This window comes from Myiozetetes cayanensis, unplaced genomic scaffold (genome assembly GCF_022539395.1).
Source record: "Myiozetetes cayanensis isolate MyiCay16 unplaced genomic scaffold, myiCay2020 scf7, whole genome shotgun sequence".
Taxonomy (NCBI): Eukaryota; Metazoa; Chordata; class Aves; order Passeriformes; family Tyrannidae; genus Myiozetetes; species Myiozetetes cayanensis.
In genome coordinates, this window is record NW_026087964.1 from 22893687 (window position 1) to 22910217 (window position 16531).

The following is a 16531-nucleotide window of genomic DNA, read 5'->3' on the forward strand; positions in this document are numbered from 1 at the left end:
GTCATTTCTGCAGTCTTCAGCACACTTGGTACTGAGTTCTGCTGCTGAAACACCGTGATGAAAACAGCAGCAAGGAGACTCGATGTTGTCCCCATAACAACAGACTGTTTAGTCCTCTGGAGATAAAAGTGCCTGAAGAGTACTGAAGAGGCTGAACTGCCTCTGAATGTTCAGCAGTGGTGAGGAAGTGAGAAGTAGTCTCTAAGTCCCGTTACTTAGTGGGTCTGGTAATACCAAAGGCATGATGTGCCATCCATGAGGGTTAATCCACTTCAGGTTAATACAGTGCAACACATCAATACAGACAAACATAGTAAAAATTTTTCAAGCCAACAAAGTACTTGCTAATACTATGATGTCTTCTGAGTTTCAAATTCTACTTACAGGATTGTGTTGTAAGCTCACAGTTGCTACTCTGGCAGTGTGAAGTCACACAGTTGAGGGAGTACACCCTTCTCAGAAACCTGTAATTATGCAGAAGATGTATTCAGTAATACCTGTGAATTAGAGATTTATACCTGGGAATTTGAAACTTTTAAGTTGTGTATTTGTTTCTTCTAAACAGTAGGATGAATGACTTTCCAAAGAGTTAGTGGCAGGTACTCAGCTTGGAAATGACTCAGCTATACCCGAGGCTAGCCTGTGTTATACTGCAGGCTAGAGGCATAGTGATACACCATTAACTGAAATTAAATTGCAATAGCAGGTAATTCCAAAGATAAGGCCTTTTGGCTTTTCTCTTACTTCTTGTCATGCTTCATTCTCATTAATACAGGATATTTGTTTTGCTTGGCTTTTCTCATTAGGAACATGTACCTCTGACCATTTATAACAGCCCTTTCTTTGGTACTTGTAAGTCTCAAACATCATTACAAAGTTCTACCTGCTTTCTTTGTGTTACCCCAAGTAGCATCCTGGTCATGGTATTGTACCTGTGCAAGAAATACTGCTTGCAGAAAAGACGGTGCCTCTTCTTTTTCTTTTTTTTCCATATAATGAAAAAAAACCCATGGAAAATCTCTTCCTTTTAGATGTTCTTACTGGTTTTGTTGTTTTCTTCTTCCTCACTCTTCCACCCGTTTTCTCCTCTCCAGTGTTCTCAGAATATCAGCAATGCAACTGATGCTTGTCAGGGTTTGATATTTACTAGGAAGTCCTCCTGTGATTTTTAAGTCTGATTTATGCAGGATAGGAAGCCATCAACACCACCAGCAACCTACAGTTTCAAAGCTACATTGTTAGGTAGTCATATCCAAACCTATAAATTTATGATGTTCTCTGTTTTGTTTTTTTTTTTGTTCTCGGGGCTTTAGTTCTCTGAAATTGATCCAGAGGAATTTTCCAGTAGAATAGAGTGTGAAAGTCCCAACAACAACCTCAGTCGTTTCAGAGGCTTTGTGTAAGTAGGCTTGATGGCTCTTTAAACTACTGTAATTTGCTTTGACATTCTTACTTTTTTGCAGAGAGCTTGTAATGTTTGCTTTAAAAAATAACAATATGGAGAGAGATCTGTTTGCACCACTACCTTTCTGAGTGCAACGCAACAGATAGAGCTCCAGAAGGGTTTTCTGAGAAGCAGATGGTGAACTGGTGCTTTTTATTTTGAATATTATTGAATATTTTAACATCTTAGTTCAGGCTGTTTTGCAGTTGTGTATTTCATACTTGAAATAGCTGTTTCAAATCTGCTCTTAATAATGTGTGACCTCTACAGTATTTGGTCTGGACCATGGCCTGATTGGGCAAGCTGCATTGCTCAGAATTGGAAATCAAAAGGACTGGCTTCCTTTCCTACTCTGATTTGTTTTCTGTAACCATGAGTCACTTGATCAAACTCCTTTTGACCAGCGTGCCTATCTGTAGTTTTTTTTCTTCAGGTGAAGTCTGTGGTTAGGGTTAGGGTTAGAGTTGGAAGAAAGCTTAAGGAACTAAATGATCTTTAAGGTCTCTTCCAACCCCAGCCATTCTATGATTCTTACAGGTTTATGATTTTGTATAGACAGTAGGAAAACAAAATGCTGTTTTATGGGGTAACTGATTTTCAGGTTTTGGGAGTTATAATGTCTATATTCTTCCCTTTGCACGCTGACACACTGGATATTTGAGAAGAAAAATAAATATATTTGAATCTTAGTCTGAGGAAACACCTCGACAGTGGGCCTGCCTGCACTGAAAGTATACCACAGGAGTGATGATGCTTGCAATATGTTTAAAATGGAATTTTCTATTTTCTCCAATTTTTTTCTGATGCTGGTAATCCAAGTAGAAGTTATAGAGTTTCAGTGCCTACTTCTCATATGACAGCTGGCAAATTCTGGGATTGTAAACACAAGAAAATTGTAATGCAGTGCCTTCATGCTTGCATTTTAAGGGTGATCTGCTTGCACGTTACTCCATTCTTTTGAAAAGTCCCATCAATAATGTCAGAATGGGGGTCAGTGACTAGGAGCTTCTTTGGGAAATCTACTCCCTAATGGTTTTGCTGTAGTGTTTTGACCCTGGCAAGATGCCAGGGCCATATGAAATCCACTCCATTACCTTCTCTCCTCCCCTCTGCAGGTGGACAGAGGAGAGGAAAAAAAACTGTAAAGGAATTTCAAGAGTTAAGGATTGAGAGAAAGGCAGTTGTTAACAGGCAAAACAAACTCAGAGTGAGGATAAAACTTAGATTTATTACTAACAGAATAAGATTTAAATCAACTACTAACAACTACTAACAGCTTTTAACTGAAATTGCCCTTGTAGCCCCCACCACCACTACCAAAAAAACAACAAAAACCAGCCACAGAAACCCACAACATTTGCAAAACCTGACTGGTAGTTGCTGGAGTCCTGCAGCTGACGTGATGTGCTTTTTTTTTTTTTTTACAGTGAGCATTCAAACACGGATCGAGTGGCTCTCAGCAAGGACAATTTACTCCTGCGAGGATGCACAGTAAGAAACACAGAAGCTGTTGTAGGCATAGTGGTTTATGCAGGTTAGTGAACCACCCTGGCTTTCACAGATCACCTTGCAAACAAGATAGTTGTGTGCCCTAAGAAACAGTATCGTACAAAGGGGGATTGGGAGAGCAAGAGCTTGAATCCAGCAGAAGGCAGCTGTAGCTAGAAATGTTAAGAACTCATGTCTGGGGGAAGTTTGTTTCTGGTTTAACAATGTAAAAAACTGATATGCCTAATTATTACTAGAAGAACTGTTGTGTGTGAACAGGCCCTTGTCCTTAACTATTACTCGCAGTGGTAAACCCAGGTTTTGAAGTCAACATGGAAACGCTTGGCTTATTTAGGATTTTTTTCTTATCTGAAACTGAAGCTAGTGCTGTTCTTCAGTGTTCTGCATCAAAGGGCAGAGGTTTCTAAGCTAATCTGTATGATGTATCCAGCCAGATAGTTGTGATAGAGGTGTAGGATTTTGTAGAAAACACTAGAATATAGAAGGGTCAAGAATGAGGTTGTTTCTATAGGAAGGAACATTAGTGACAAAAGTTAATGTACACATGACAGATTTTGATTTAGCTTGTTGAGTTTTCTTTACAACAGAATTCACACATTGTAGGAGAAATTAATTTCCTCATATTTATAATCACTGTTCAAATATTTGTCAAAAGAAATATTCTGTTTCCCAGAGCTTTAGAAATATAAAGGACTTGTGGTTCTGATACCTGTCATTAGAGAATTTCAACCTGTTTTTTGGTTGCAGGTCATGAAACCAAAGCCATGCTGAATAACAGTGGCCCTCATTACAAGCGTAGTAAATTGGAGAGAAGAGTGAACACTGATATTCTTTGGTGTGTTCTACTTCTAATTTTGATGTGTTTAACTGGAGCAATAGGTAAGTGAGAATCAGCAGACTCCTACTATTTTCCTCTCTCAGCTTAGTGTTTTATTTTGGAGCTTATTCATTTTGTTGGTCTTTATCCATGTGTGATTCCTTAAAAATTGGGGGCGCTGCCAGGTTTTAGTTCATGTTGTCATGTTTAATCTGGGTTGTGGTCAAGAAGTATATTCCTGGTGTGAGTTCTTATGTCTGGAACCTGTTTCTCTGGTTGATTTCTCTTTTCTCTCACTACTGCTCCACAAAACTCCTACTTTCTCTTAGGATTTTTATGGTAACGGGAGATGCATGTACACATTGAGGTGAGAGACCTAGCATGACTAGAGCTGTAATGATTTGATATTTTAGGGATTGATTAAATGGTGACCTTGAGTGTATCTAAACAGACTAACTTTTCTGACTAACTTTTTCAGACTACACTTGATAATGATGACGTGTTCACAGGCAGACTAAAACCTGAACAAGCAAGGATAGAAATTAATTGCCAGAGGGGTTTTTTTGGGGGAAAATAAGTGTTTGTGAAGTGTAGTTAATATTTCCTTAGTTCTGAGATATGCTGTATAGATGTGCTCTTGATAGAAATGTATGTAAGGTATTTTTTTCTGTGCATTGATATTTGGGTTCCCGTTGAAGAAATAAACAAGAAAGAAAATGGTAGTTTAAAAGCTTAGAAAGGACTGCAGAGTGTAAGAGGTAACACAAGGACTCTGAACTGTGATACAGTTTATATAAAACTGACTCACTTTATCTTGTTCTTGTTTTCAAGGCCACGGGATTTGGTTAACCAGGTATTCGGAAATACCTTTTTTTAACATCCCCAAGCCAGATGGGAAATCGGTTCCTCCAATATTAGGAGGGTTCTATATGTTCTGGACGATGATAATTTTATTACAGGTAACTTAAGCCTGCTTTGAACATGGGTCATATTCTGATCTCATTTATACCCTTGAAGTAACTCTTTAGCTTCAGTAGAGCTACTTTGTGTTTGTAACTGGCCAAAGACTTTGGGTTTATTTAATCCCCATGTTTTATTTTGATAGGTCTTGATCCCAGTTTCCCTCTATGTTTCAATTGAAATTGTCAAATTGGGACAAATCTATTTAATACAGAATGACATTGATTTTTACCACGAGAAAACAGACTCAACTATTCAGTGTCGAGCACTGAACATTGCTGAAGACCTTGGCCAGATTCAGTATATCTTCTCTGACAAGACTGGAACCCTCACTGAAAATAAGATGGTTTTTCGGAGATGCAGCATTGCAGGACGGGAGTATTGCCATGAGGAAAATGGTAAGACACTAAATCTGTGTTCACATGGGTCATTTTTCCAACGTGATACCATGTTGATACCATGAACAAAATATCCTTTACTTGCTCTGGAAGAAGTCATGACTACCATGTTTTTTTTCTCTCCTTGGAATATTCAGAAGCCAGAACACTGGAAAATTGCCTATCTAGTCTTTCCTCTCTTTTTTTTTTTCCCAACTAGAGTGCCAGTGCTAACCTAGCATTTTAGGGTTTACACATACTGTTGACTGAGATAGCAGTGTACCAGCTTTATGTAGTGTATCTTAAGGCTCCAATTCAACATACTTTTGCCCTTGAAGATATGGTAATGTAAATTAATTACATGCTTAACAGTATAATACATTACTTAACAGTAATTTTAAGGTAGGAGTCAATCACGTGTGTACATGTGATTGTACATGCTGCGAAGATAAGTATCTCCATCAAAAGCGACTGTTGTATTCTTACTTATATCTTACACACCTGTTTATTCTTAGCCAAAAAGCTACCAAGTGGTGTTAACGGATTGTTGCTGTCTTGTTGTCTAAAAGTGTACCATCTTTCAGTATACATTCCATGAGAGCCAGCCTGAAGCCTTATGTGAGCCAGGAGAAGATACAACTGCAGACACAAGAGAAAACCCGGACAGAGTGACATGAATTATTTAATTAGCTATTTTATTAATTATATAAAACCACAAAGTTTTTATTACGGTTACCATGTGTAAGTACTAGTGGCTGCTGACCCTTGCTCTTTTGCTGGTGGGCAGTGCAAGCATTCCATATGAGATCAAAGGTGAGGTGCTGACAGGTGGGCACACGAAGCACAGCTATGTATTAAACCCCCTTTGTGGTATTGGTGGGTTTGCTGCCAGATGGAACTGCTCACAACTGCGAGCAAAAGGCACACCCTGCTGGCCACAGCAGTGAATCAGTTCAGCCCTTCTTTTGCTGTGTCACAGGACCAGATGGTTGCAAACAAATTTTACAGCAATTTCTGCACATATTTTGAAAGTGTTATGGTGTGAGTTTCCAGATAATTCTTTAGCTTTGCATGATTTTACTGGGAAGGATGACTACAGTAAAGTGAGAATATTTTTAAGTCTCAAACTTGGTGAATGAATAACTTAAATAAGAAGTAGAATGTATTTTCAGAGCATTTCCTAAAGGAAGGAAAAGTATTTTAGAAGAGAAACCAAAGAGTAGTGTGAATGATTCAGCTGTAGCTGATTCAGGTCTCAGTGTGCCAGGGAAAATACATCTACGTGTACTTCTCTGTGTAGTTCACATAGAGTTATCTTCCAAAATTATTAGTGTGTTAGTTATGTTCATAATTATTTCCTCCTGCACCCTGTCTTTTTCCTGGAGAATAAACATTGGTTTCTTCCTAACAAATTAGAAATTATATGAGCCCTGAAAATCACTTTATGAAACCTTGGAGGTCCTGTGGTTTAGCCCTGTTTTGTATTTGTTCAGTTGCGTAGAGCTGCTGCTTGCAAGGCTCCTGCTACACATGGTAAGAGTTGCAGTGCAACACAGTACAGTCTTTTCCATACAAGCCACCTACTGTGGCCATTTATCTCTGTGTTTATATCTGTGTTACCCAGGGTAAAGGGATGCACATGAGGGAAGCACACAACAGCAATGCCTGTGATTCAGTATCATCCTCCATATAGGTGCTCCCATGCAGTGTTCTGTCTAAAGTAACATGTGCCTCTTGGACCATGTAGAGCAGTAGAGCGGTGTGGTTTTACAAGAGGTGCCACATGTTACTTCAAACTGAGCATGCAGTTCTTCTTGACAACCCAGAAGCATAGTGGAATGGGCTTGTTGTCCAAACCTGCTTCTACAAACACATACTAAGTCACAGGTGTTGCTTTCCAGTAAAAGGTATCAATGCCTCGTATGGGATGTTGTATTTAGTAGTTGGGGAGAGCCACAGTTTGTTATGTTCTCACCTATCTGTTTTTTTAAAGAATTACATTTCTAATTTCATGTGGACATCAGGAGGATGGCCTGCCAAGGAAGGTGTAAGCTCTGGTCTCTCTGCTTTCCTTGGCTCATCAGAATGGCAAGATGAGAGACAGGATTCTTTCATTTATGTTCCAGAAACAGAAGATAACAGGAAATATGGAGAACTTAACGGGCTAGCAAATCTAGTACCTCGTTTCTGGAACATAGTTAAGCTCCTGTGCTTTGCTAGGAGGAAAAGGACTCACAAGTTACATAATAAACCTATTTCCATCTCATTTTGAGCAACAGAGCTGAGCAGTGAACTGCGGATAGGTTTTATGTTTGCATAAAACAGAATAATACCACACTTTTCACTTTTTCCTGTACTGTAGCTACCACTTGAAATAAGAAAGAAATAGGGAATTAAAGGTGTTACTGGACAAGTCTGTGTGTTAATAATGTGTTTTTTCAAGGCTGCCATTGTTTGTATTCATACCTCAATGAAACAAATATGCAACACACAGTCCTCAGAACAATTTTTCCAATTTTTCTGTATTCTCTGTGGATTTTAGGCACTGAACTGCTAGTGTATGCTCATTGCATGCTGTTTTCACACTGAGAGGTAAAATGGTGAAACCTGAATAGTGTACACTGATCCAGTGCTTTCTGGATTCAGATTTCAGCTTGAGTCGTGTGGTTAAATGCTGTTCGAGAACACCAGTGCAAACACTTAGGTATGTTCTTGATCAAGCACATGATAGCATAGGAGTGTTTCCATTTGCTACAGTGGTTCTTTACAACACTGACCTTCCTAGCTAGGTTTGTGGGACACAGAGCCACATTTATATCTGTGGTGCAACTGTCCTTCACTTAAGACTATTATTTGGCTCCCATCAGTTTGCCCTTCTGAAGGCTATGTAACTCCAGCTTATCTTATTGTTTCCATGTGGTATATGTTGTCTAGAAACCTGGTCATTCTTGCTTCCTCCTCTGGATTCACTCTAGTGGAATGTTGCTGTTGGAAGTACAGTGTCTCAAACAGGAAGTCAGTGTGACAGCTTCTTACAGGTTATGGACTAACAGTGGATTATTCTTAACTATAGATTAAATTCCTTACTTTAAAATTTTGTTTCCTGAACCTTTAGGCAGTGTTTTAGACAAGTTTCTTTTTGCTCATGGAACAATAATTTTGTTTCTCCTTCCTTAGCAAAGAGGTTGGAATCCTATCAAGAGATGCATTCAGAGGATGAGGATTCAGCTGATTGTCAATGTGGCTCTTCAGCACATACATCAGAATGGCAGAGGCACAACTGCAGAGCTGTGTGTGAACCTTTGAACAGGAAGTCTGTGAACCGGTTGTCTGGTAGTTATCCTGCATTCATAAGGGAAGATGGAGCAGGTGGTGGTCCCCACTCAGGACACATGGCTTTCAGCAGTCCCATTGTAAGTAAAAGCTGTTGGGTTTGATGCTAAATTTCTGAAGTAACTCATTAGGGAATATCTTTTTACCCCCCATTTGATCAAGAGTGCTTGTCATTTAAGAAATCCCCTCTCTCTTCCATCAAAATCAGAGCCTGTCATGATGGTTTGGCAGCATCCTATTTGCAGCTGGGATTGCAGATTCTCACTGGATCAATAAAGGTGTATGCTTTGGTTCTTGCTGCTGTGAATCCATGACCACTCCAGCTGAAATTGCGAGCTTCATCTTAATAACAGTTTGTTCTTTTATTTTAAGAAGTTTCTAGAAGTTTCTTTTGTTTTTAATAGGAAATATTTAGATGACCAATATTTATTTCAGGTTATGAGAGGCAAATGCTTCTTTACCTGAAGGTATCTAAATAACATTCATCATACTTAATCTTTGTTGAAGTGTCTGTGAACTGAGACCTTACTGTTTACCTCTTTGAGCATGAAGTTTTCGATTTTCAATGGACTAGCATAAGGCAGTGAAAGTGCCAAAGTGTTTCTCTGTTTTCTAGTATAACCAGCTAAGCACAGGAGAGAAGTTTTTCAGTCATTCATCTGAAACTGATTTAACCTCCAGAGACTGAGATTAATCTTATAACCTAATGGACAGCTTTTTTCATTTCATAATAGGAAACGGATGTGATACCAGACACACAGCTGCTGGAGAAGTTCAGTCAAATTTCTTTTCATTCTTATCAACAGTCAGAAGAAGCTAGCAGCAAGTTATCTTTGGAGACAATGTACATCACTGACTTCTTTCTTGCTCTGGCAATCTGTAATACTGTTGTAGTTTCAGTCCCCCATCAGCCACGTCAGAAGGTAAGAAGGCTTTATTTTTGGCAATTTGGCCATATTTGCAAATAACCAAGCTCCATTTTGGTTTGATTACAAAAGGAAGTAAACAATTAACTGACATTAAAAGAATTATCCTTTTTTCCTCTTTGTCCTGTTGGAAAAAGAGGTGAATTACTGTAAACCTGTAGAATGCAATGAGTTAATGTACAAAACAATGTTGGTAACTTGGCTTCCAAACTTTTGTTTCTGTGTATAGACTGTTCATAACTTTTACAAGGCAAATTATGAGATTGAGTTACCATTGTAATTTTTTTCCCATAATCTCAAGGGTTTTTTTCTAGACATGGGCACAGCTTCTTTTAAGAATACACTAACACTCAGGCTACGTTTACAAATAGGTTATTCTTGGCTGAAAGATAAAAATAATCTCAGAAGATTCTTAGAATATTGGAAATAATAATGCTTTTACCTGTTCCCTGACAATTCAAATAAAACTTTAGCAAAAATAAGAAGATTAAATTTTTTATGTGTATTAATCTGAAGAAAAAATGCTTTACAGTATGACATAAACTAGTCTCACCTTGAATTAACAGTGTGTTTGCTAGACTGTCCTTGTTCAGTAATCTGGAGTGACCACTTGTTGTTTTCAAAGCACACAACCAATCTAACTTTATATTTAAAGATACTGCTATATTTTTCAAATCTTTGGGGTTTTTTGAGGGTGGGATTTTCATAACCCCATTTTTTTCCAGATTTGACTGTGTTGCAGGATAAATCTCAAGTTCAGCTTCGATTTCTTTCCCCCATTCTTTGGTGATTTCCGTTTGTTGACTTTGCCTTTTGAAAAAAATATTAGTGATGTGCAGGACTAGATTTTTGTGCCCATCTGGGCAGTGAACCTACAACCATGGCTGGAGACATTCCCAAAACATATTCTAGGGGGTATGAAGTACCCCCTGTGTATAAATAAGCCTCGTATTTTACTGTGCTTCCAAGCATTGCCAGAAAGCGTCGTAGGAAGCCTAGAGGTCCGTGTATGGATGAGACACCTGAGTTCATAGTTTATAGTTAGCTATTCCTAATATGCTATGGAGAAAAATATACAGGTGAGAGTGTACAGGTGAATATTCAGAAATATTCAGAGATATTTCTGAATACCTTGCTGGCAGAGTAGAAGCACTAGTAAGTAGGTTGAGAAGTACAATGTGGCATGAGGTTTCTGAGTTCACAATTAAGGAATGAATGAGAGAGCTCAAGGCAAGGGCAAATTTCAGTGTCGTGTTAGGGAGAGACAATGTTCCTAGTCTCTATTTCCATGATGTTGAATGGAGGCACATTACTTGCTGGAATGGTGGTAGAACTGAAACCACGGTCTGTCTTTAATTTATGCTTTTCAGTGGCAAAGAGAACATGTTTTCTGGTAACTCATTCTTAACTTTTCAACAGCAATGACAAAGGAGTGTCAGCCTCGCATGCCTTGTTCCTTTGTTTTAAGCTGTCAGCTTCCTAACTGTTCTAAGTAACAGGAAGCCAATTATTTTGTAACGTTGAGGAAAGAAGAACTGACTGTTAATTTAAAATATTGAAAAAGTATTGATAAGGTACTGTATTTTTAGCAATTCTTGTAGCTAGTTATTGTGAGGGATATGGAGTTGGTTTATTCTTCATAAATATGTTCTAATTCAGAACAAGGATTAAAGTGTTCAGTTCAGTTTGCCACAACTTTTAGAAGTTACAGTGTCATACTAACTCTTTTCATTACTGGAAGTTCTAAAAAGAAGTATTGCATAGAGTCATGAATCAAACTTGAAACACATACAATCTTCAGACCTGAAGTGTTTTTACAGCTTAGAAGGAGCTGTTTAGTGTACTCGTATGGTTATATGTTTACTTGAGCTGCCCGTCTTTAATATAGGAAGTCAAACTCATGGTAAATTTTAAAATACTACATTCATTGAGAAACATTCATAGTTTGTAAGCTGTCCTTCTTTAATATAATAAAATATGAAGAATTTAACATAAATGCTTTCTCTAACTATTCTTTTCCAGATGAGACTCTCTCCACTGGGCAGGATGCCTATTAAATCACTTGAGGATATCAGGCAAATGTTCCAGAGGCTGTCAGTCCGGAGACTGAGTTCCTCCCCACTTCCAAGTGTGAAGGAGTCATCATCTGAAAGCCCCAATAGTTTTGTGAGAAAACTCTCTATTTTCAAAATAAAACTGGCCTCACCTGCTTTGAATGGAGCTGCTCAAAGGGCTGGTGAACCTCACAATACTGACAGCCCAGAAAATTCCCAAGTGCCTCAAGAACTAGATACAGTGAATGTAGCTGCTGGCTGTGAACCCAGCAATGCTGTGTCATCTATTGAGTTATCCCCCCTACCTAAACTGTGTTATGAAGCTGAGAGTCCAGATGAAGCTGCTTTGGTTCATGCTGCTAGGGCTTATAAATGCGTTTTACAGTCTAGGACTCCAGATCAAGTAACTGTGGACTTTGCAGGTCTGGGATCTTTAACGTTTCAGCTTTTGCATATCCTGCCTTTTGATTCACTGCGGAAAAGGATGTCAGTGGTGGTTCGGCATCCAGTCTCCAACAAAGTGGTGGTGTACACAAAAGGTGCAGACTCAGTCATGATGGATTTGTTGAGAACTGCATCTGAAGGTATCTATAGAACTTGTAATTCTTTGCTCACCTTGTACATTCTTCAGTACAGTGAAAGGTGGCATGATTCATGAGAAGGGACAAGTAAGCAAGCAGAACTATTGTCTGTCAATAGTTCTTACAGGGAGCCCAGAAAGGTAGCATTGCATGTCACCTAGATCTATCTGTGCTGTGTGCTGGTGTGGGAACTGAGGAGAGAGAAGCAACTGTTAATCAAAGGATTTAGTGGTGTCTTAAGCAGACCCTTTGGAGCCAACTGAAGTATTTCCAGTTGCAAAGTAAGGTCATCTGCATGAGTGTTGACTTCTGATACACAGTGGGTGGTGTTTATTAGAATGAGATACTCTCTAGCCTTTAATGTTTCTCAGCTTTTGGAGAGCTCTCAGTGCTTTTTGATTTTTTTTTCCCCTCAACTACTTATTATTTCTGTGTTTCTAGGTGTAATAATAATAATAATATCTACTGAGCCCTGTTGTGTAGGTGTAAATGTTTCTGAACGGGCCGCAGGAGGGATGCACCATGCATGTTGTTTAAACTCTGATTTATTCATACACTGTAGCAAACAGTCACTGATTTTTAGCTGAAGAGAGCAAAGAGAAAATATTACCTGTGTATATTAGAAAAAAATACCTAAGTATATTTAAGTTCAGAAGATGTTCCAAGGTGGGTTTTTTTGTTTGTTTGTTTTTATGGTTTGAAAAGTAAAATAAAGGAGTTATGTTTAAAGGCTCACTTTCTGCAAAAGGGAATTTGGTTTGTATGATTCATAAGGAAGAGGAATGTTTCCGGTTTCAAGAGTGGATTTTAACTTGCCCAACATTAGCCATCTAAAGTCTAGACAAAAAGCCTCTCTAGGCCATGGGACAGATACAGTACCTCCAAAATCTGTCGTCTCACTGGGAGAGTAATTTCGTTCTTGAGGTGCCTTTCCTTACTTTGCTTCTCAAGGTAAACTTGGAACCTAACTTTTGCATGTCTGAAGTTAGGTGAGTTGAATGCCTGTCTCAATAGTCCACCCCTTAACAAGCTATTTTTATCAAAGCTTTTCAGTAACTGCCCTTTTGGGTCCCTCCCACTAAACCAGTAAAGCTTCTGGAGTATTTTTGGCCCAGTTCATTTTAGAAAAAAATATTTTTTTTAGAAAAAGATTTTGATACAAAGCAAAGACATATCAGTACCACATGAATTCTTCTGCACTGCTTGTGCAGACTGGTGCACTGCATGCTCACTGCAGATACAGAGACAGCACATGGTGCAAATATGAAGATACATTCATAGTTAAAAAGTTTAAACATTTTGGTGTTTTAAGAAAGTATTTAGACCTTCAAAATTTTCCACTAAATTTAGCCTAAACAAACATGTTTAATTTGATTTCTTTTTGTGTGATAGCATGTACTAATAATTCAGGAATTGAAGAGAAGAAGATTAAAGAGAGAACTCAGCAGCATTTGGATGACTATGCCAGAAGAGGACTGCGCACTCTGTGTATTGCCAAGAAGGTATTCCTTTTAATACACACTTGGTAGAATGTTTGCAGTCTGTGACTGGCCTGAGAGGTATCACCAATGGAGCAAACATCACAGCTTCTAAACTGATTCTTCCATTGCCACATTTTGGTTATCCTTATGTTCTTTCAGGAGGAATCTGTAAGATAACCCAGATCAATTCCTGACTTCTGTTAGATTGCCATAGTTGTTGTCAGTTTAGGATGCCAAGCAGCTTCACAGCCTAACTCTGAAACAGGGATTCTTAAATACCCTGATTTTTCTATAAGAGTCCTAAGCAGGTCTCCTTATGTAAATCTTACCCTGGTTGGAATTCCAAGCTCAGAAAACAAATCAAGTCACACCTGATTTATTGGATGTCACAAACACTTTGCAGTGTTACAAACTAGATGCACAACTTCAGTGATGTTCTGAGATTCCATTTTAAATTCAAAGCTGATCAGAAGTAAAATTCCTTAGGGATCGAAACAGGCAAGAAGCCTCTTTACAAAGCCTTTTGTAAAGTGAAAGAACAGGCTGTGTAGTTGTGCAGTCATCAAGCTGTACTCAGCTGTGCAGTGGTTCTGTGGCTGTCTCAGTGCTGCAGTTAGAGAGCAGTAGGGAGAGTATGCTGTGCCCCTTGACTGCTCCCTTCCATCTAAGTGGAAGTCTGGCAGGCAGCTCCAGGAACCCACAGGGTCCCAGTGAGTAGGCTGGCTAAGTAATCTAACTCTCTGAACATCCATAAGTCCATGGATGTGTTGGAGCACACACATGTCAGAGCAGTGCTCTGCCAGGGGCTCCACTTCTAGGCTCAGGATTTGGGCAGCAGAAGTTACCATGAGAACACTTCTGAGGCACCATTGAAAACACAGTGTAGATACATGCCGGATGTTTTCTCTCCCTGTGTAGGTGATGAGTGATGCAGAATATGCAGAGTGGTTAAGTCACCATTTTTTAGCAGAAACCAGTATTGACAACAGGGAGAAGCTGCTGCTTGAATCTGCCACAAGGCTTGAGACAGACCTAACTTTGCTCGGTAAGTGGAAAATGCTCTAACCCCCAGGAAACTGCTTATCATGTTCATAATCGGGATTTGCTTATAGAGAGCTGTGCTGATCTCAGTTTGTGTAACACATAGCTTTCTACAGACCTAGAATTTGCTGTCACCTCCGAATTTTCATAAATCTCACTGGTAAATTTGTGCTAGTAAAACACATCGAAGACAGCTGGTACTCTCCTGTTGTTTGTAAACAATTTTTTACTGATTTTTTAAAAATAATTTCTATTGTATTTTTGCGTGTTCACTAGAGTTTTTAAATATCAATTTAATGATATTTATGAAATTATAATAACAAATCACAGGCCTGCCTATGCAAACATTCAGAGATATCCCACTTGTGGATGTGTTTTCCATCACTGTTGCATTTGTGGCACAGCAGGTATACTTGTGCTGTGTCCTCCTGTAATAACATGAAGGTACGAACTCAGGCATGCTTCTGCAGCAGCCATTCATGCAGAAACCATGAAGGTCATTCAGTTGTGCAGAAATGAAATAAAAAATGTTTCAAAAGGTGTGTAAAAGGTCAACTGCAGACTGGTGGTAAAGGCAGCTCATGCTAGAAGCTAGAAGCTGAAGAGAGACAGGTCCTATTGTAAAAAGGTGTTGCTTTCCTCATTTTTGTGCCATATCTGCTTAGTGCAAATGGCATAAACCTTGATACTAAAAAGAGTTCTGGAATTACTGACTTCAGTTTCTGGAGAGACACCAGAGCAGTGCTCTAAACTGATGTCATTTTAAGGATATACAGGTACCCTTTGTCAATAAAGCCAGCAGAGAGAAGTCTAGCTGCTGTGGGGTCCTGCTGTCCTGCAGGCCAAGGCATTTTTTTTGCTTGTGTCTCTGGTGGGACAGTAACCAGTATGGGTTCACCCTAACGTTAAATGGAAGTGAGAACAAGGATGTTAAATGGCTTCATACAGCCAAGGTGCTTGCTTAATCCCACCCTCCCTCCCTCCTTAATCTCTCCCCCTTCCCCCCTGTTCCTCCCTCCCTCCCACCCTTGCTCCCTTAATCTTGCCCTTCTTCCCTCCTTCCCTCACTCCCTTAATCCTCAGTTCCACCCACCCTCCCTCCCCCCCTAATCCCACCTTCCTTCACTGCCTTAATCCCCTAATCCCACCCTCCTGCCCGCCTTTCCCCCCCCTTCCCTTTCCCTCTCCCTCCCTCCCTCCCCTTTCCAAGCATTTCACAGTAGGGTGTCTGGTTTTGGATGTGGGAAAGCACAGAGAACCATCTTGTCCTGTCACTCTTGCAGCATTTTGTCTTTGGAAATACAGCAGCACTAATCCTTCTGCTTGTCTAAATTAAGGTGCCACTGGCATTGAAGATCGCCTGCAGGAGGGTGTTCCAGACACGATACAGGCATTACGGAAAGCGGGAATAAAAATATGGATGCTGACAGGTGACAAGAGAGAGACAGCTGTCAACATTGCCTATGCTTGTAAGCTGCTGGAACCAGATGACAGAATCTTCACTCTTAAATCACAAAGTAGGGTGAGTGGAAAATTAGATTTTCTTCTCTGCTGAAAAATTCTGTTAGGCTATACCACATGACAGTATAGAGAAACAAAATGTTCTCTGCATTCTCAACCAAATAAAGACAGCGTGATTTCTCGGAAGATGAAAATACTGGAAAACTAATGGTTTCCTTCTGTGTGGGTAACATATGAAATCTTTTCTATATATATAACATTTGTTTCTTTATATACAGTCCCTAAATTATGATCAATTACTTCAATTAAGACTGCTTAATTTCCTGTTTTGATAAGTTAGGGAGTTGACACAGCCTCAGGCTGTGCCAGGGGAGGTTTAGGTTGGATATTAGGAAAAGTGTCTTCACCAAATGAGTTGTCAAGCATTGGAACAGGCTGCCCAGGGAAGTGGTTGAGGCACCATCCCTGGAGGTGTTTGAAAGGTGCGTAGATGTGGCGTTGAGGAACATGTTTTAGTGGTGGACTTGGCAGCATTAGGTTTATGGTT

At 39.4% G+C, this 16531-nt stretch overlaps 1 protein-coding gene across 1 annotated transcript in view; it reads left to right on the plus strand.

The window, feature by feature from the left end:
* Window positions 1–16531, plus strand: part of ATP10D (ATPase phospholipid transporting 10D (putative)) — a 39859-nt gene that overhangs the window by 15965 nt on the left and 7363 nt on the right. Inside the window, exons 5-15 of the mRNA XM_050337565.1 lie at window positions 1314–1399; window positions 2872–2978; window positions 3701–3832; window positions 4602–4729; window positions 4876–5128; window positions 8285–8520; window positions 9175–9363; window positions 11389–12004; window positions 13394–13503; window positions 14401–14527; window positions 15861–16045. Of these exons, the coding sequence (XP_050193522.1) occupies window positions 1314–1399; window positions 2872–2978; window positions 3701–3832; window positions 4602–4729; window positions 4876–5128; window positions 8285–8520; window positions 9175–9363; window positions 11389–12004; window positions 13394–13503; window positions 14401–14527; window positions 15861–16045 (2169 nt within the window). The remainder of the gene's footprint in view (window positions 1–1313; window positions 1400–2871; window positions 2979–3700; window positions 3833–4601; window positions 4730–4875; window positions 5129–8284; window positions 8521–9174; window positions 9364–11388; window positions 12005–13393; window positions 13504–14400; window positions 14528–15860; window positions 16046–16531) is intronic.